Below are 19,760 nucleotides of genomic sequence, written 5' to 3'. Positions count from 1 at the left end.
AATGGGCCGAAATTGATTACGGTTTTGATTCAACGCACGATGTACAACGGTAAGCCAATTAAACCGGCAGCAAGTCGTAATGAACCGTTAATGGCACGAGCGTCGAATACCAACAAATTGTCCCATCCGACGACCAATCGGTCTATTTGTGTTAAATAATAAATTAGCAAATAACACACGCAATTCATCATTATATGGATTAGCCGTGAAAGCCGACGGAAACCGCGACGCTATTTATGATTGTTATGGTTTCGAATCCATTCGTGTATACTTACTGCTATAAAACATTGATTTAAATAACAATTTTAGTTAGTATTGCAAAATACTACGTGATAGGAATGAACAGGAAAAATATTATTTAAACGTTAACTATTTATACATAACTATTATAACTCATTTTGTCTTCGAAAAGTAAAATTCAATTACAGAAACGAAAATTTAAACAACTCATTTCTCTAAGTTCTCAGTTTTCAATTTAGCTGTCTAGGATTTTGCGGCAGACATCATTAGACCTAAAGCTCCAATTTTCTTCAATACGACCCTAACGTTCGGATAATATTACCCGATTGGGATCGAATGGTACTCTTATTTAGACTTCGCTATACAACTTTTAATAACTTGAAAATACATTGCGTCTGGAAGAATGCGTGTGTGTGTCTGATAGATAAGTGTATGTTTGTAAATTTTGACGAAACTTGGTACACAGACTGTTTTTAACTTAATTTAAACACTGAATACGTTCACGTCCAGTTTTTCTTTTACATAGGCGAAGTCGCGGTATGAATCTGGTAGATTTATAAAAAAAAGGTTATCTTATCAGTCTAGCTTCACCTGAATCATTTTGTAATACAGAATAAAAGCAATTAAATTTCAAAGTTCAGTTTTTCAATTAAGTACCCTTTAGAGTCAAAACGATTGCTTATAAATCAGTTTAAACGAACCCAATCAATTGGTTTGATGGAGATTGACACACATTTGGGACATAGGACAAGCGTGTGGTCACATTGACGTCTGGTCGTGCCTCTCTCGAACGTCCATCGCATCGGCCGGATCAAGATTACGACTCCCAATTAAAAATTGTCACTTGATACCCCTGTCAAAGTAATGGCTGGTAAAAGTAATGTAAATATTGAAATTAAATTTCTTTTTGCTTGAATTTAGACAGAGAAGGTGTGGCAAGTAAGATTTAAAACAATGCTTTTGACAACTTTTAATAAAATGTATTTTTCTTGTTTTGTCAACGTAAAAGTAAATTTAATAAAACTGCTCGACGCTTGTATAAAAGCTACACCTTCAGTGCCAAATCACTAAAATATAGTGCATAATATCTTACTGCAGTCATAGCAACTTACTTGCTTTTAAGCTACATAATATATGGAACAAAATCAACAAACTTGAGGGTTTTATTTTGTTTCACGAGCAGCACATTTGAACCTTCCAATCACTTCAAGACTAACGCACTCATAAATCCACATTCACGCATCTAACATCAACAAATCATCACGGATATATTCATACTCGTATAAATCATCAGACTAACACGTAGGCTCTCGATTAACAATAATTTCGTTACCAGTTGGAATAAATCTAAATGAACGAACGTTGGACGACGCTTGTTAATTGACACGCCGGGTTACTGGACCGTGTTGGACTGTGAAACACGATATCCACCATGTGTTTACTAATTACACTGTGACAATCTGCACGTCTATTCAATAGTCTGAAGTATGGCCAGCTGGCCACTCAAGGATTTCTAACGTGAAGCAAAAACTGGACTAAATAAAGCTGTTACTGTGAGTTTTGCAGTCTAGCATTAATTGGTGTTGTGCAATCGCATTGTCATGTCTCTAGTTTGTTACCTAAGGACTACTTTGTCAACGCAAGTGCAGTATCGTAAACAGAAAACATGTCAAAAATCACGGACATCATTTGCGCATATTTTCACATCAAATATTCATTTCTAAAGCATTGCGTCCGTTAAAAAGGTTTTATCCAAAACCACTTTAACTTTTTGTTCAAATGTGTATACGATGTAGCTATAGCTAAGCACTTAATCATGTTTGTTGTAGTTTCAAACAAAGACCAACTTATCAACACTGTAATGACTCAAACAATGTGCTTTTTAGAGAAAATGCACAACATTTTTCATCCCATCTTCAGTCATCGCGTCTAAAACAATGGGGGAAACAAAAACTCATTTTCATGGGTTCGTTTTGTTTGCGGTAATGCAAGAGCAACAACGGGAGTTGGATCCCCTCATAAACTGTTTGGGTGAAAAGGATCGCGTGTCTCATATCGCGGCGGTCGAGGTATTAACCGGATGCTGGTACCCGACAGCGCGGAAAAGCCACGGAAAACCAATTTCCACAGTCGGTTCATGCATCGATTTATACAAAATTATATCAGCCCGCGTGTCGCACACTTTATGTTTTGTTTTTTGGCATTAAGCTCGCTCTGCTGCTTTAATTAAACGCATATGTACGCTCTTAAATCCCGAATTCGGTTCTATAGGATGCTGTAAATTCATTCAGGCCAGTTATTTCGGTTCCACATTTATTTAAGTTGCAATTAAATGTATTATGCAATTTGCGTGTCATTTTTAAAGACACATGAAATAAAAGTTATTGCTTAATATCAAGGGTCACTAATTTAAATGCCTGCGTGCAATAAAACCTAAAGCTAAGGTCTGAGTGATTCACGATCGCGTGTTCGGCTGCCAACATGTTTGCGAAGCAATTTGGGATTGTGCTCCAGGCGTCTCCAAAATCCCACCTGTCCACAATCCGAACATACCGCACGTAATTTATTCGCTCCTGTCCGGTGAGCGACAGGCGGAATGACGTCACAACCACAACTTTTTTTAAAACTGCATTGTACGTGTTTTTTGCGAGCAACCGTGATGAACTTAAAGCTCTTACCCATCAGTGGCATGTGCTGCATTAATTACAGAGCATAAGCACATTCATTTTATTTTATGGTATGTTACAGTTGCAGTAAAAATATTTTTTTCTGGTTTTCACATTCCAACCACGTCTCTTTTTAATCCCAATAAAGTCGGGTCCGTCGACGGGCTTCCGATAGTTCTATTCAAATTGGAATACCAAAATTCTCGCGTCAAACTGTCTGGACGGTGGATACCAATCGAGATGTGAGTAGGGGCCTTTAGTTGACGTATTGATATTGCGGTTCGATTTTCGTTTGTCATGCGATATTGTTCAATTTGGAACAAGTCAAGTCAGTGGCTTTTGTGATTGTTCGTCAATAGGTTGGGCGGTTAATAAGTTTAAAATTTAATCTATTCGAATGTCTGTTGAACTGTCGTTTTTTGTTACGCATTGTTGTTTGTTTTTGCTGGTCTTTTAATGAACTTAAAGAATGAGGTGCCACTTTTCAAATGTATTGATGTTTAATTGACACATTTTCGATATTATCAATAGAGATTGAGCAACCACGCGGTTACCAAAGACTATTGACAAGAATGGCGATGTTAGTTCACAAACACAACGATTTTCTTCTTTTTTAATAATGACTCATATTTTGACCACCTAACAACAACTGCAAAGCGCACTTGACACAAGATTTGTCACTATATCGGCGCAAAACCGACAAATAAAAAAATGCATTGATGATTCCTTCGCTGCCACCCACAGAATATTCCTATAGATTTAAATTCTCACGGCTTTAGTACAATAAGTAACGTGAGACCAGTCCTTTGATATGACCGCTTGGCAAAATACAATACAAAAGATTAAGTAGGTATTAACTGTATACGATTACATTCTTGTTTTTTGTTACACCTCATCAGTCATTCATGATGTCACCTGTGGGTTTTTTGTTCGATAAACATCGCTGTAGTAGTTGGCAAATTGACAGTCTGTAGTGATGGACATCTGACGGTTGACATGTCGATATTGAATTGTGACGTCACACTTTGACATTTCATATTAAATTTTGATTTCGACAGAAGGTTTGCGTTGCAGAATGACTTGAAATTGATCGAAAGGAATCGTACCATTATACACGGTTAGTTTTAATATGTAGAGGGTTAGTTTTAGCATATCTAGTGAGATATGACACAGATTACTGCAAAAAGTGTTTGGTAAGGAAAGAAAAAAGAAAGAAATAAAACAGAGTCAAATTTATTTGGGGTAGGTACCAAAATGATGGTAGGCCCCTAGTGTACTTAAAAAATCTAAGATTTTGTTAATTAAAATAAGTTTTACAGTATTTTATTGATATTAATTAGTAAGTCTTTCATTTCTAACAAGACCCAAGTTCATATCCTCCTGCATCAAATTAGAGTAAGCTACTCTATGAGTCATACCACCACAAAGTTTTCAAATATCGTAGTTCTTTTCACATTAAAGTTTCTGTTCTTTATGACACCAAAGATTAAAATGCTATAAATATTCATATCTATTTCGCATCAATTGATGATACTCTTTCATGTGTGGTCTCACACTGCAAATGCTAATAGCCCAGTCATTTAGTCCCACGCAGGCAGAGATTCCTACAATAAGGGCCTGTATGAATCACCCCGAGTCCAGGAATCGAGAGATTTACAACTAATTTCACACTTTCGTACTTTCCAACGCCAACGCATATTCCAGACATAATTTCTCATCAAAGGATTCTATTTTTATTCGATCTATACCTTATATTCGAATATTATTTGAAAATTTCCTAATAAAAAGTCAGAAGATTCGAAAATTCGACCCAAAAAGTGATGCCAAAATTGGCATGTTTGGATGGAGGTTTATTACCCAATCACGTTAAAGCTTCTAAGCAGGTTTTAATAAAACATGGCATTGTTGAAGTTTATGTACGAGAATAATGCATATAGATGTATGTGTGTAAAGTACATAAATACCAGCTTTTCTGTAATTTTGTCCGTAGCCGTGTCACGTGGTCCGTGTCGTGGGCAACAGCTTTAAGTCACCAATAAGAAAACAAAGTTTGGTATTGAAATGTACGATGCCTACTAAATAAATTCGTTGGAATATTTGCATATCTTGTGGTTACAATTTTGAATGATTGTCACGTATTTATCGTTGTTCCGATAAAAATGAAACTTGTTGTTAGGTGTTCTGCCTTATTTGTATTGTTGAAACAAGCTTGCGATATGTATTGTATCGGAAAAATTGTTTTTTTTTTATTTAAAAGAGACAGCTCCTGCACTAGGAGTTTTGTCACGGGGACTTTTACAAACATACAAAAAACGGATGCAAAGTACAACCAGACGCGAAACAACTATTTGTAGATCACATAAATAATTGTTCCGTGTAGGAACCGAACCCACGCCCTCTCGAAGCGATAGTAGCGGCCTGGCGACCTTAACCACTGGGCCAGATAAGTATGATGTTTTTTTAAAATAATACACACAACACTCCCTTACTCCAAAAAGTTCAAAAATGTACATAATTTTAAACACCATACGCTCAATTTTTACACCAGGGCGGCAGAAGTGCTCAAGAGCCAACCCCTCGTCTTTCCTCTCCCTAACTACTTCCTTTGTATAATTAGGCGGCTAATAAGTCTTGGAGCGAAATATTCAGTGAGCCGCGCCGCATCGACCTCGACGGATTGTGAATGAAGCTGTCTATTGCGATTACAGAACCACTCAATAATAATTCCGTTGGGATTTCTTAGTATCGATGTTCTTTAAGTGGTCGAGTGTTAGATTCAATTGGGTGTCCTCTTTTTTTCTTAGGTGTATGATTAGTTTAATTACTATGTATGTAGGTATAAACTGCAGTTTATTGTAATATTTTAATATTAAGCCTTCGTTAAAAAAAAATGCGCTAAAGAAAGTTATTTTTAGTGCCAGAAAACGATACCCTTTTACAGAGTCTACGCACTTGACATCGAAAAATATAATGTTTGAAGATTAATTTAGCAGAACAATGCTGATTATTAATAAGCACTGTTTAATCGCCACTGTTTAATAGCTAACTTTTGATCGCCAACTACTGTACAAAGAAAATTCTGACGTTGTTGAAATAAATGCTAGAGAATTGTCCATAAAAATAAATCAAATTGAACTATCAAAGTGATTTAAAGTATTATTTTCCCCATAAATACGAAACTTTAGTTCCCCTATTACACACTGAATATTTATAAACCTAACAGAAATATAGCAATTCACTCTACTAATGGATAAAAAGTGAGGCAAAAGTAGCCATACATCTTCCATACACTAGAAAAGAGCAATAAATCTGAGTTCACATACAATTTACTGTATCACACACTTCGTAGAATATATGGCTATGTATGAGAGGGTGCATTACTGATGCACTGTAATGTAAACGAGAAAGGAAAAGTCTGAAGGGTTTACCTGGTCTGCAACATCCTATAAGGAATAATTTATTCGGTCCTATGATTGAGGCATGAGTGGGTGTTATGTTAATTATGAGTTTTTGATTTTACTTTATTACGAATTCAAGTAATAAACGAGTAAAATTTTGTACGGTCGCTCAGATAGTAGCGTCTTTCCTTGATTTAATTTTATTAACTATTTGAAGATTTATTGACATAGACATAGAAACATGACTCTCAAATTCTCAATTTGTTTAGAGACAAGAGAGTGGGCAACACAAGCAACACAGTAGTATAATTAAAAAAATATTAATGGTACTATAATGTAATAAACATGCAATGCAGAAGTCAATAGTTCTAACGACGTCCGCTAGAGGTCCTTGTGATCCGTACAAAGTTTATCGATTGTTAGCCGATTTTTGATAGTCGATAGTGGTGAAGAATCAATTGCGAAAACACAACATAAGCCAACAGAAATACACAAAGATTGAATACGCACTACTAACTCCATCTATGTGTTATATTGTCTACTTCGATGAACAAAAGTCTATAATAAACGAAACTAATAAGTAGAGATATCTCACTTAAGGGGGACGCTCGACAAATGTATTTTCTGTGTATTTATTTATGATGGGGACGTTCGAGCATATTGGTAATGACAGAATTGTGTCCAAGGGGTTGTCTCTATAAATATAATTATTTTGTTAGCAATCATAAAGGTACAATTTAATTCATTTTCGCTTTAATTAAAAAACAATAGTTTATAACATGTAAAAAATTTAAGACCCAGGACCACAGGCATTTTTTTTTTTCAAAAAATCTAACCGTAAGCGGCTGAAACAGAGGATACAATTTTGTAAAGATCACATAGGGCAGATATAAGGACAATATGTCGCAAGCATATTAATTTAATCTAGTAAGACTAACTACTACCAATATAAACTCATTAGTTACGTATGGAACTCATGAATAATTTAAAAGGTGAAATTTAACAAATCAGAGCACAGCACCCTTTTCTTAACAATTCGGCTCCGATATCACACATGTCAGCGATTTACACTTTCTAATAGCACATAAGTACTACATTGCTTAATGAATATAAATATAAAGACGCCTGTTACGAGAACTTTCTTGAAATCCAGAAAGTACTTGTAAGCGATGGTCCTGCATGACGAGATAAATGGATTTGAATGAGGCAAGGGAACTATGTAAGGATCGTACCAAGTGGCTTCTTTGGTCTCTGCTAATGCCTATAAGAAAAAGGCGTATATTTTATGTTTGTATGTATGTCTAGACCGATGCAGAATAACGATGTAGAATAAAAGGTAAGAACCTGATTAAATCAATTGGTATGAAGTCTTCAAGCCACGTTACGTTCTATCCAGCAGTTTGAACTCAGGACACCGCCAAAAAAAATAAAAGAAGAGCGCAAAAAAAATTACGTTAAGTTTTTCTCAAGCAATTTTGAACTCCATCCAAAGTTTGTGCAATCAAAACTCAATCAAACTTACCCGCTTGAGATTTTCATTATCTTCACCCTATATTTAATAAGCGGGTATAATTAACATTCAGGTTGATATGAACCCTATCATAATGTCGTTGGATCGTGACGCCCGGGTTCGATTCCTCATACATATTCAGGAGGGTCCTTGCGTGCTACTAATGAACCTGGTTGCAGACAAGCCATTGTCAGATGCACAGGTTTCAACTTCTTTTGTTGACATCGAATTAGATTGGTACGTGAACGCTTTGTTGATTGTAAAGGTCGTTCACCTTTGTGTTTTGGTATTTACTGCTGTGTGTTATTTTGGCACCTATTGTAATCTTATTGCGTTATTTTAATCTGCTAATTGAACATGTACAAGTTTCGAATATTGCTCGTTATTAACATTAGTAAGTAAACTTATTAGAGGTTGAATAATAGAAGTAAATATAAAAAAAATCTATCCAAATTATAAGGTTATAGTCCGGTCAAATTAGACCAAAAAATCAGTAAACCCACGACAAATTCAGGGGAAGCTGAAAATTCTTAAAATTGTTTAAATTATAATTATAAACATTGTCTTAAAAGTCCCAACCGATCCCATGTAAGGAAAAAAATTTAGCGGGGTAATAAGGTCCAAAAAATGAGTTTTTCGCGATTTTCTTGAAAACGGTAAGCTTTATCGCAAAATTACCCCAGACATAATTTGTAGATCAGGGAATTTCCTATAAAAAAGGTATCAATAATTTTTTCCCTAAAAGCCACCGCTTCTGAGATATAACGATGCAAAAAATTGCGAGCGTCATAATATGCCTAAGTACCTCACCCATATACTTTCTGTAGCTGTAATGTAAGTAAGAATATGTTTCTGTCGGTGATTACATTTAAAATATAAAATACTCATGAGTATTATTCTGAGAATATCAGGTATAATGAAACTTATGCTTAGACAAGTTTCGATATGCATCTTTTGTCAAAAATACTCGAAATAAGAAACAAGTACAATTAGCTTGTCTTCCTCCAACCTCAGTCTCTGCTCATCAACATCTTCTTCGGGTATACTACCAAGTTCAAGTGTGGCTTGGTTATCAACTAAACCCAACAGATTGGGGCTGGAAGTTGGTCGATAATATATTAGAACCAATTCAGACTTTGCTTCCACCTGCGCCGGAAAAATTGCTCAACACTATCTTTTGTAACTGTAAAAAAGGATGCAATGCTAAATGTGGTTGCAAAAAAGTTGGGCTGTTTTGTTCTCTGGCTTGTACGAATTGTCAAGGCCAGTCTTGTTCTAATGTAGAATCACCAACAACAGAGGATTCATTTAATACTGACGAAGAAACATGTGATGCTTCACTTTTAACACAATTCACCTATAGTCAGGATGAAGAAGAAGAAGAAGAAGAAGAAGAAGAAGAAGAAGAAGAAGAAGAAGAGGAAGAAGAAGAAGTGATTGACGATTCCGAATCCGACGAATAAACTATTAATTTCTAAATCTAATCACAACAGACCCATGGAATAGGCCTATTGGGGAAACCACGTTAAAAAAAACGCGCTAAGTACACTACCTCAGAGGTGGCGTGGAAACGTGTGCGTTTATGACGCTTGCAATTTTTTGCATCGTTATATCTCAGAAGCGGTGGCTTTTAGGGAAAAAATTATTGATACCTTTTTTAAAGAAAATTCCCTGATCTACAAATTATGTCATTTTGCGATAAAACTTACCGTTTTCAAGAAAATCGCGAAAAACTCATTTTTTGGACCTTATTACCCCGCTAAATTTTTTTCCTTACATGGGATCGGTTGGGACTTTTAAGACAATGTTTATAATTATAATTTAAACAATTTTAAGAATTTTCAGCTTCCCCTGAATTTGTCGTGGGTCAAATGTCTAAATTGACCGGAGTATTAATATTTCTTCTGATATAATTGTGTAATGGACACCTAATATTACCTCTCATATTTTCCTATTAGATACAAAAACCCTTGTCATTATTAGTAGTCTCCCCACAAAAGAATCGTGAGTAATACTGCCCCCGTGATTAGCTTTCTACCTGTGACATTTTTCTTAATGTTGCCAGTAAAAGGAAAATTATTCTCACATTACACTGATATAAAAGGCTATCGGCGGTGTTCATCTCTCCCCACTTTTCCGGATGGGAGGAGACAAGTGGGAAAAATGCAGGGAAAATGTTGGAAACACTGAAGACGAGGGTGGCGAGCCGGCTAATGCGCCTGATATTATTATTGTGGCCAAAACGACGGAACGAATCCAGCAATATTCGTCGCCGCGGTAAATTAACTGACGAATCTGTGAAGATATCGTAATTCACTTTTGTTATGCTATGAAGGTACTTGATGATATTAACAAGTTAAATTATATATTTTTTAATAGAAAAATTATAGCACGTTTATATAAATATCCCCAAATGTCATTGTCACACAAAATGTTCCAAACTTTAAAGGTTTTCTTTCCTGTTTATTTGAATAACTCCAATGTTACGCATTTATTGGATTGAAAAAAGTTTTCTTTAACAGCACGGCAGCCCTCGACATCACCTAGGGGCGCGTTTAGATTGAAATTTTCATTTTCTTCTTAAAAACAACCACCCCTACCCACCTCGGCCACCCTGCTAACCACTGACGAACAGATTTGCATGCACAATTTATACTTTTGAACTTTTTACAAGCACTTACAGACGCTAAAGACGTTAAAAGTACACGGGGAAAGTTCGGATTAATTGATTTTTAAAGTCCTACAAATGTAAATATTTGCGCTCTTATGAGAAATATTTGTTGTTTTTTGGAGGATAGACTTTTAGAAAGTTGATAGCTAATTTTAGTAACATCAAAGTAAAAATATTTGTTTACCTCAATTGTTGTTTTTCCAGACTCTTGCCATTTCATAAGATGTTCACCCTTCAAGGACCATCCTGGTGCGTAGCTGATGAGTCCCCCGCCCCCCGCGGGCTGCGCCGCCGTCGCCCGAGCACCGGTAACTACGTCGCTTGTCTCCGCTTTCGACTTCTTGGGACTTGTCTGAAGCCGGAAAAAGCTGCGTCCGTGAATCTTGCAACTTTTGGAAGGGGAGAAGAAAAATGAGCTCTTTTTGGGCGATTTTTCTTGTTCCTCGCCCGATTTAGACGTTGATGCCGCCGTTTCCGAGGCAGGCGCATCTTGAATATCGCTATCAATTGTGTTCCCGTTGCCGCTGCTGCTCGGTTTTGGTCCCGAATTCTCATCGGCGACGAACAATAACGTCCTTTGTACGAACGGCGTCGCTTTATTGTAGAATTCGTAAGGTTCTGGTATTTTAAAACTGGATGGTATTGTAGTGCGATGCGATTTTGAGAAGCGTCGTTCCATGTATTTTCTTGCCATATCATTCCATGCACGTCAGTATTCATCACTTTTCATTCTATTTGTAATGTCAAACGTTTAAATCACTCTTCACTATCTAAAAGATATTTATTACTAGGCATAAGTACTCAAAAGCTTTTTTCAACAGCGATTTCTTTCATTATTACAGCTCTATTCGTATACACCTCACGTTAAAAGTAAACAACGAGACAAAATAAACCGAGCAGAATAAATCTACGTCCCCTCAAGTTGGCAGATAGGCGGGAGGTATTCGTAAACTATACCGAACCCCACCTGGCGAGAGGACTCATCGTTTACTAGATAAGTCTTCACGGTACAATGGAATCATTTCATTTTCTCGCTGCACGGATTATTACAGACAAGATTGTAGGATTATTTCGGGGAGATAGAGCCAATTTTCGAAATTAACTTATGATTGCATCAGAGACGAAAATAAGTAATCGTATAAAAAATAAGGCATCTTCCGAGGTGCTTTCAAACTCGTTTATAGATGAAATACACGTGCACTACAAATTACCAGAGACCTACTCTGGTAATTTAGAAGCTAACTTTTATTTGACCTTTCGTTTCATAAAAACAAACCATAAAAATATAACAAAATCAAGCCGTAAGTGCTCTATCAAAGCACCGGAACTCAATATATTCGCCAAAAAATAACTGATTCCCTTTCATCTCGTTTCTAGTAATTGTATTAGGAGAGCCGTGGCTCGACGACGGGTTGCAATTTTCACGCGGAGCCTTCTACCGGCCTATCGATCGATGCGTAGGTAAACACTGCTCCCTTACTGCAAACTTATTCTACACTTGTTTTGACACCTATTACTTACAAAATAAAGTTTAAATTACACTGCTAAAGTGAGCCTTAACTTGTAAAATATCTTGAAAGCGGGATCAGAGTTTTCATGTTTTAAATGTTTTGGAAAATATTGTTAGATTTTTTGCGGTCTGAAGTATTTTTATTGCGGGGAATTTTTCGCGTAGTTTCATTTTTTGCACGCGAATACCTGAAAACCAATCAATCAAATTCCTATTGCAAGGAATTTGGTCGAAACATTTCGAATAACCAGCAAATGTTTTTTGAATCGTATAACTATTTCCATCGGGCCTATTGAGGCTAATGAGCAATTTTAATTTAAAGAAAAGCAACCATACCGTGACTTAAGTAATTTATTTACCGCAAACATTTACTATTTCATTTTAAAACGTATCACGAATCAACACGAATGATTAATTTCCTGTTATATTTAAGGCACAATTTCCTAAACAAAGGGAACTACGGCACAATCGTATACAATCGTATTGTAGTGAAAGTAAAACACGTAACCCTCTATTTTGTTAGCACGCGCCGCACTTCACGGCAATCAAACTGACACGGCTTCAAATGTACTATATTTTTACGATAAGGTTGTGTTCAGACTAGGCTTACATATGCATTAGTTTGCATTCAACAGTAGCGCTATTATCTACTACTACTCGACTATCGACAAATCAGCATCTCTAGCGGGGTCTGTCAGAACTATTTTTGCAGCATATTTTGTATGTCAAACTCTCGTTGTTCGACAGTACCGGCTGTAGCAATCGCGCTACTGACAACTGTTTCATCATATACAAAAATTTTGGAAAATATCAACGGTTGTCTTCCTGATTGGGCCGTACAGTGAAAGTCATAAATCCCTGGTACTATTTTCGCGAAACGAATAGATATAAATTACCTTTAGTCCTTAAGTTCTGATATGGTACTAAAGATAACAGTGGGGCGATATACTACCGCCATCGACATATAACACTATAACAGCTAAGTTATACTTCACCTGTCCCATTACCTGTCAAAAATATTACAGTTGCACGCATGTATTTATTAAAATCAGGACTCGCTAATTGTGATTACAATGACTGAACTCGATTTCAAATTAAAAGGATTCACTTTCACCGTCAATATACATTAGCGTTAAACAAACACACGTATTTTGCCATATAAGAACGTGGCCTTATCCTAATGCAATATCAAAGCTTTGTCTTATAGCTACAACACAACGTATTACGTGAATTATATTGTCAGGTTGTTCGGAACTGAAGCGAGGGATTATGGAGTTGACAGCCGATGTATTTACAAGTAAAGACACTACAAAGGAAGATTATGGTCTCGCTTACATATGGGTTTATATTAGATTATACTCGTACAATTATGAGCTTGTTATGTGTTAAGCTTTTAATTTTATATTAATTTGTGCTTTATTACACTGATATCAAAGTAATAAAGTACTTATGTATTTGAATTATAATTAAAGTTCTTTCAAATACCTAAGAGAGAGCCGAGATCGCAGACTAGCCACTTAAGAGTTTTTTTTTTTTTTTTTAATAACCCATATCTGTCCCACTGCAGGGCAAGGGTCTCCTCCCAAACGAGGGGGAGGGGTTAGGCCTTGAGTCCACCACGCTGGCCAAGTGCGGGTTGGGGACTTTGCATGCCCTCAATAAATGTATTAAACAAATTTTAGGCATGCAAGGTTTCCTCACGATGTTTTCCTTCACCGTTAGAGCAAGTGATAATTATTTCTAATACACACATAACTTCGAAAAGTCATTGGTGTATTGCCTCGGATTCGAACCTGCGACCACTTGCGTGGGAGGTGCCAACTTAAACCACTCGGCTATCACTTAAGAGTATCAATCAATTAATCACAAATGAGCGATTTAGCGACAGTACACCAATCATTAACAAAATAATAAGCAAAAAAATGTTTTAATAAATATTTTCGGTGTTCTCAGTAGCTTGATTATTTTTGCGTTGCATAAATAGTTCTTACGACGCCCGCTAGAGGCGCTGAGCAGATATTTTATACATCATAGCTAGCCGGTTGTCAATAGTCCATAGTGGTAGAGAATCACGATTCGCGGTACTATTGAGACCATCCTGCATTCGTAAGTGTTAATTTACTGTTCAATCAAATTGAATCTACTTCCAAGATGGTAGCTACTTTCGGTATTAAATATATAAGCGTATCTTCTTCGATATATTTACACAAAAGCTCAATGCCCACATTAAGTAAATATAAAAAGGAACATCATTCTTTCTAGCAATGAAATCGAAATGGTTGCATTATACATCTAATTCTTATTCATAAATGTAAAGAAGATAGCCAGTTTACGAGCTATAAACACACTTTATGTTTAACAAATAACGAGTAAATGTCTTATGCATAACAAATTAGTTCGGACATGATTGCTTTTGGGTACTTAAAAGTTCATGTTTTGTTAGTAAAGGCACGTAAATATTACACCTTAGATGCTGAGAGAGGTCATTCAATTACTTCTTCTCAAACAATTTTGTCCCGGACGCGGTTAGTCTTGGTGCAAGTTAAACAATCCCCGTGTCAGTCGGACGACGGATGGGTGACCGTTTATCTAGTATTTAGTCTGTGTCTTTCTGTAGAAGCGCATTCAAGCATGCTTAAAAGAGTTCTATCTAAGGGTTTCACTAATTTTCCAAAATGTAGATTTGGAATAAACAAAAAAATACTCCTTTAAAAACTAGCTTACTGTAGTTGCAAAGTTAATAAGATATGTGACGAAGGCATAAAATTGTTGAGATGAAATGTATTAATTTATATTACCTTTGAGTGAAATGCATTCCGCGTAGCAATTCTTAATTAATCAATTACTGTAGTGATTGGCTGCATTCTACCTTATTAATTGTTTACGAGCCTAGGTAAATAATTAAAGCAGTAATTAAGATTTAAAATACACAACGAGTTCACAGTGTAGGTGTTTTCCATTGATTTTTGTACCAAGAGGTAATAAGTACGCGCAAAATAACTTTGTCTCGGTACATTTTTTTACGTTACATCGAAGTACAAGTATTAATACCTGTCATACGGACTTTTGTCATACGTAACAAACCTTTGTTTTGTTACAAGCTAATATAGGCTACTAAACTGTTCTATTTGTTACAGACTTAACAGATAAGTTTTGTACTTAAATTGATACAAATTGATACAATTTTAAAAATTAAGAGTCTAGTCGATGTAGTTAAATTAAAATCCGATTTGAATTACTCCTATACGTGAACACTAAGGTAACGTAAAAAGGTTGCATCCAATTTTTGATTTAAAAAAGCAAGGGATCCAACTTATTGTCTGGACTGATTGGTAGCTAAAGCGAAGGGCTTTTAAAGAGCCCCGTTTTATACACGGTTACCGTTTTGTTGGGAGTCGTGACTGCGATTATCAGTATCAGGACAGGCGGTCAATCGCCTATAAGCCTCGACCGAGCTGACCCTCCGTGTTATTGTCGTAGTAAAACCTTCACATATTACCTTACTATTTTGTAGACGATAAACGAAAATGTTTTGGCTATTTGCAGTGTGAAATATTTTATTCGTAATAGGTTTTGTATGAAAAGCTATCAAATTGTTGTTCGATCCAAATAATGAGAGCCAAAGTTGCTCGCTGATTTCATTGACCAAAGAAGTGATCATTGTAGTGGAATTTCCTGAATACATTTTTACTCCAACTTGGTAACTCGAAAATTATTTAATTAAGAATAAATTCGACTTGAAAACAAACTCTCGTTTATGTGAAACAGTTTTTGAGTTTTGAGTTATCAAAGGTGAAATGGTTTTTGTAAGTATGTGTATGTAACACACGGTGTTTTTCGCCAATTCTCTCTGAACTTTGGCTTGTTATGCTACCGCGAGTATAGATTGAAAAGTGTTGTTCGCGTCCGTTATAATTAACCCTCATATTGTCAGTCGCTCATCGCGTGATTTTTTTATTGGATTGGCCGACGAATGATTTGGGATAGGGTTACGAATACAATTAGTATTGTTGTGTCTTTCTAGAGAATAACAAAGTATTATCCGCAGATTTCAGTGCATATGTTATGGCAACGTTACACCGTAGAGTATACTGGGTGATATGATATGATACGAATGTAAATGAAGAAAAGAAGTTTGTATGGATCTTACCTACTGAGTGCAGTTCCTTGGTCTCTACCTAACCCTACGAGAACAAGGCGTGATATAATGTATGCGTTTTGCTTTAAAACTAATAAAACATTTTAAAGATATTTGAAATACTTATCTATAAAAGTAGCCACTGTAGCCAGTCAGCAAACTTTATTAACTTTGTAGGTACTCTATAAAATTACTCTACAATTTTACCATTAGTAGTTCAACGGAAAACCGGCAATTTATTTTGCAGCGAAAACATGTTTCATTGGAGACAACATTCAATAGCATCCCCATTCGATTTTCTTAGTTTCCACAAGGAATTGCGCCCCTCGGCCCCCAGTTCTTTGTAAATAGCTTTCCGATTCCGCCTTCGCACTGAGGGGAATTATTACATTTCGATGACATGACGAATTCGGGATGACACACGAGGGGTCGCCACTTGACCCCGAAGATGCACGAGTAATAAAAACGAAATATTTACTGCTATATTATAAACTCAACCCGTTAGAATTTGCGCCTGTAAATTTTAGAAAGCCTTTGAACTGTGACGCTATTCTCTACAGTCGGTGCTATATATAATTTGACATTTAAAATGCACTGCACAAATAGTAATATATTTGCTTTTCAGATAATCTATCTATCAAACGCACATATCTATCAAACGCGAAACTGGCCCTTAGAGTTCCTGCACACCCCGTTAACTTAAACGAGCAAGATAAGATACTCCAAACAATTTTCAATTCACTTTAATCTGCGTCTAAATAATTAAGATAAAAGTCCAATGTCCGAGGTCAATGACACAGGTAAATGTACCATTCGTCGGGTAGTTGTCAACAAAATAAATAGAAATAATGGCGCGGCTGTTACGGCTTCAGAAATAGACGTCACCCCATGTGCCGCGAACTTGACAATCTACCCGCATGTGTATTTTTAACACTATCTTATTGTATTCGGGAATACACAGAAATACACGGGGATAGAAGATTTGTTACGATTATATTTCACTCGTGATGTTCTTATGTTTCGTAATTGACATGCGCCATTTATTTTTAGTGTTATTTTGTATTTTTGTTTCAATGAAATGAGTAGGTATGTTTAAATAGTTACAGAATTACTTATTTCAGGCATTTATTATTATCTTACTACGTAAGTTACTTCAGCTTATAGAACGGGGTAAAACTAGAAAAATTAAAGCTGACTATAACATTATCCAATTGGTGCTAGTGTTTCGCAAAACTAACTCGATGTTATGCTCAACTCGATGAAATGCTTACGGACCTAGGTCCGTAAGCATTTTTGGTCGAGTTAATATAGAGCCACGAAGATAAACTATGTGATATTCCTAATATTTCTATAATCGAAATACAATCAATGACTGTACGTTCAGTATTAATTATCCAAGACCAATTAAAAGCGCGTAATTTAAAAACTATAAATAGTCTAAATTATTATAGAACATCAAACGTAATTTGCACACAAGCCGCACATAATCTTACATTTTCATACAAGTTTCGCTCTTCAACCCAGAACATTTTCCTTCATCTACGTAATTTACAGTGACACGACCACGCGGCACTTATATCAAGTTTATAATAAAGTTTATACAAAGTATAAGAACTTATTTACCGCACGGCGTCGGGTGATCTTAATTAAGTCGCGTCAAGTAAACCGAGTTAAGTTTCACGTAACCCCTGGGACGTGTCGCGGGTAACGCCGCATGATAACGTATACACAAACACATGCGAGATTTTATGCAAAAGTTAATAACAGTGTACGTTCTGAAAAGTCTTTCAACAGTTTCATCTTAAACGTATTTTATACTCTACCACTATTCTTATTATTGCTATTTCGTAGGTGATAGAAGTACAAATTACTTAAAATTTAAGCAAAATATATCAATAACTACGGTTAATTAATTATAAGATAAATATAATTGTGGTTGGACTAATAAATAGTTACTAGAGCTCTACCAATAATGCCATTTTTAAGATTTCAGTCTGCTCTTTTAGCGACTATCGATCTCCCTAAATGTCCTTACACAAAACAATTTCATACTTCTAGTAATGAACCGATAATTTAAATCACTAGCTAATGCATACTCAGATCACTTCAAACTTTTTTTCGATAGAAATAATATAAGTAGCCGCTGTATGCTCGTGTGTCCCGCACGTTATCGCGCCGACCCGCGGCTTTTCGTATGAGTTATTGTTCTGGCGCAGTAGGTAAGTGGGATGAGTGTGATTTATTAACTAAATACTAATAAACTACAAGTACTTTGAGAACAACATAAATAATGCTTAAAATCAATTTTAACGTCGTTATTAGTTTCTTTCAACTTTTAAGTCGGTGGATACAAATTATGATAAACCACCCATCTGTAGATTTATACGTCTCTATGAACAATGTTTATTTTTATCATCTACCATAAAAATATAAATTCGAAAGTTTGGGTATTTGTATGTATGTTTGTAACTTAATCACGCCGAAACTACGCAACAGATTTTGATGAAACTTGGTAGTGTTGTAGCTTATGTATCTGAATGAAACATTATTCCGTTAGCAATATAATAAATTATCAACTTACAAATCTTTAATGGGGTATCAAATATACTGTATTTTATAAACAAACTAAAGAGAAATGGAAAACTATTCCTGCGTCCTTTATTACCATCCCGTAATATCCTAAATAAGATAAAGCTAGCACTATAGCTAACATTCTATCATTTATTTCCAACCGACAAGCGACTATTCAAATTGATTTGCTAGACGCATCGTAACAATAGCTGGCCAATCAGTATGGCTAGTATTTCACCATACACGTCCTCCGCAATCCGTGTTCACATGTATACGTGTAATTTATTCGCACACGTAGAGGCATTACTTCAAATCAACACGTGATTAAAATGCAAATGGTGCCCTTTGCCGGACGCGGACCGAACCAATTATACCATTATTTAAGGGAATAACTTGCCAGAATCTCTATGGACATGCGACAGATTTTCCATGGGGTTTTATGCTCCAGTTGATGATTGGAAGGAAATATGTGTGGAAATAACTAGGTATCTGATACAGGGGTTTTTATTATGCGAGAACTTTGAAAGAATATGGCACCATACTCGTAGTATAAAACTGAATACTATGTGCTCTTCATGGAGTCACACAATTTTATCACCGTAACAGTAAAAATAAATGATTTCGAAAATTCTGAATACATCGTTACAGTTTTTTATTATAACTGTAAATATATTTATATTTTGATGTTAAAGACAAAAATGACTACTATTTAATTTATTTAAGCACAGTCAGACAGCGCTTTGAAAATTTCAAAATCGAGAAGCGCACTTTAGAGCTGTAAAATACCTGGCATTTCATATTTACCCGAAAGCGCGAAATCGTCCAATTACAGAGCATTTCGTAACAACGTAGCACTATGACCTCACACACACAGTCACACACGTCATACATACACTACTAATCCTCACTCACACATCTACAATACGGAGGATTTGAACAAAAGGTCATTGGAGCGGTATCAAAATCTATTCTGATGTTGTTGTTGTTTGTTTGTCGTATGGTTAGTGGTCAACCTAGTGTCAAAATTGTTCAATCCGCCGGAAAGGCCTTTGACAT

At 35.9% G+C, this 19,760-nt stretch overlaps 1 protein-coding gene across 8 annotated transcripts in view; it reads right to left on the bottom strand.

Annotated features, from left to right (window-relative positions):
- sick (sickie) overlaps positions 1-19,760 on the bottom strand; it is a 198,124-nt gene that overhangs the window by 159,156 nt on the left and 19,208 nt on the right. Inside the window, exon 1 of one of the 8 annotated variants that reach the window (XM_076130359.1) lies at positions 10,670-11,194. The exons of the other annotated variants lie outside the window; for them this stretch is intronic. Within the exon in view, the coding sequence (XP_075986474.1) occupies positions 10,670-11,179 (510 nt within the window). The 5' untranslated portion in view covers positions 11,180-11,194. Of the gene's footprint in view, positions 1-10,669; positions 11,195-19,760 lie in introns of those variants that run through there. 8 annotated transcript variants of the gene reach the window in all.

The sequence above is a fragment of the Anticarsia gemmatalis genome, chromosome 2 (assembly GCF_050436995.1).
Source record: "Anticarsia gemmatalis isolate Benzon Research Colony breed Stoneville strain chromosome 2, ilAntGemm2 primary, whole genome shotgun sequence".
Lineage (NCBI taxonomy): Eukaryota > Metazoa > Arthropoda > Insecta > Lepidoptera > Erebidae > Anticarsia > Anticarsia gemmatalis.
The sequence above is the reverse complement of the archived record's forward strand: the minus strand, read 5'-3'. Positions and strand labels throughout refer to the sequence as shown.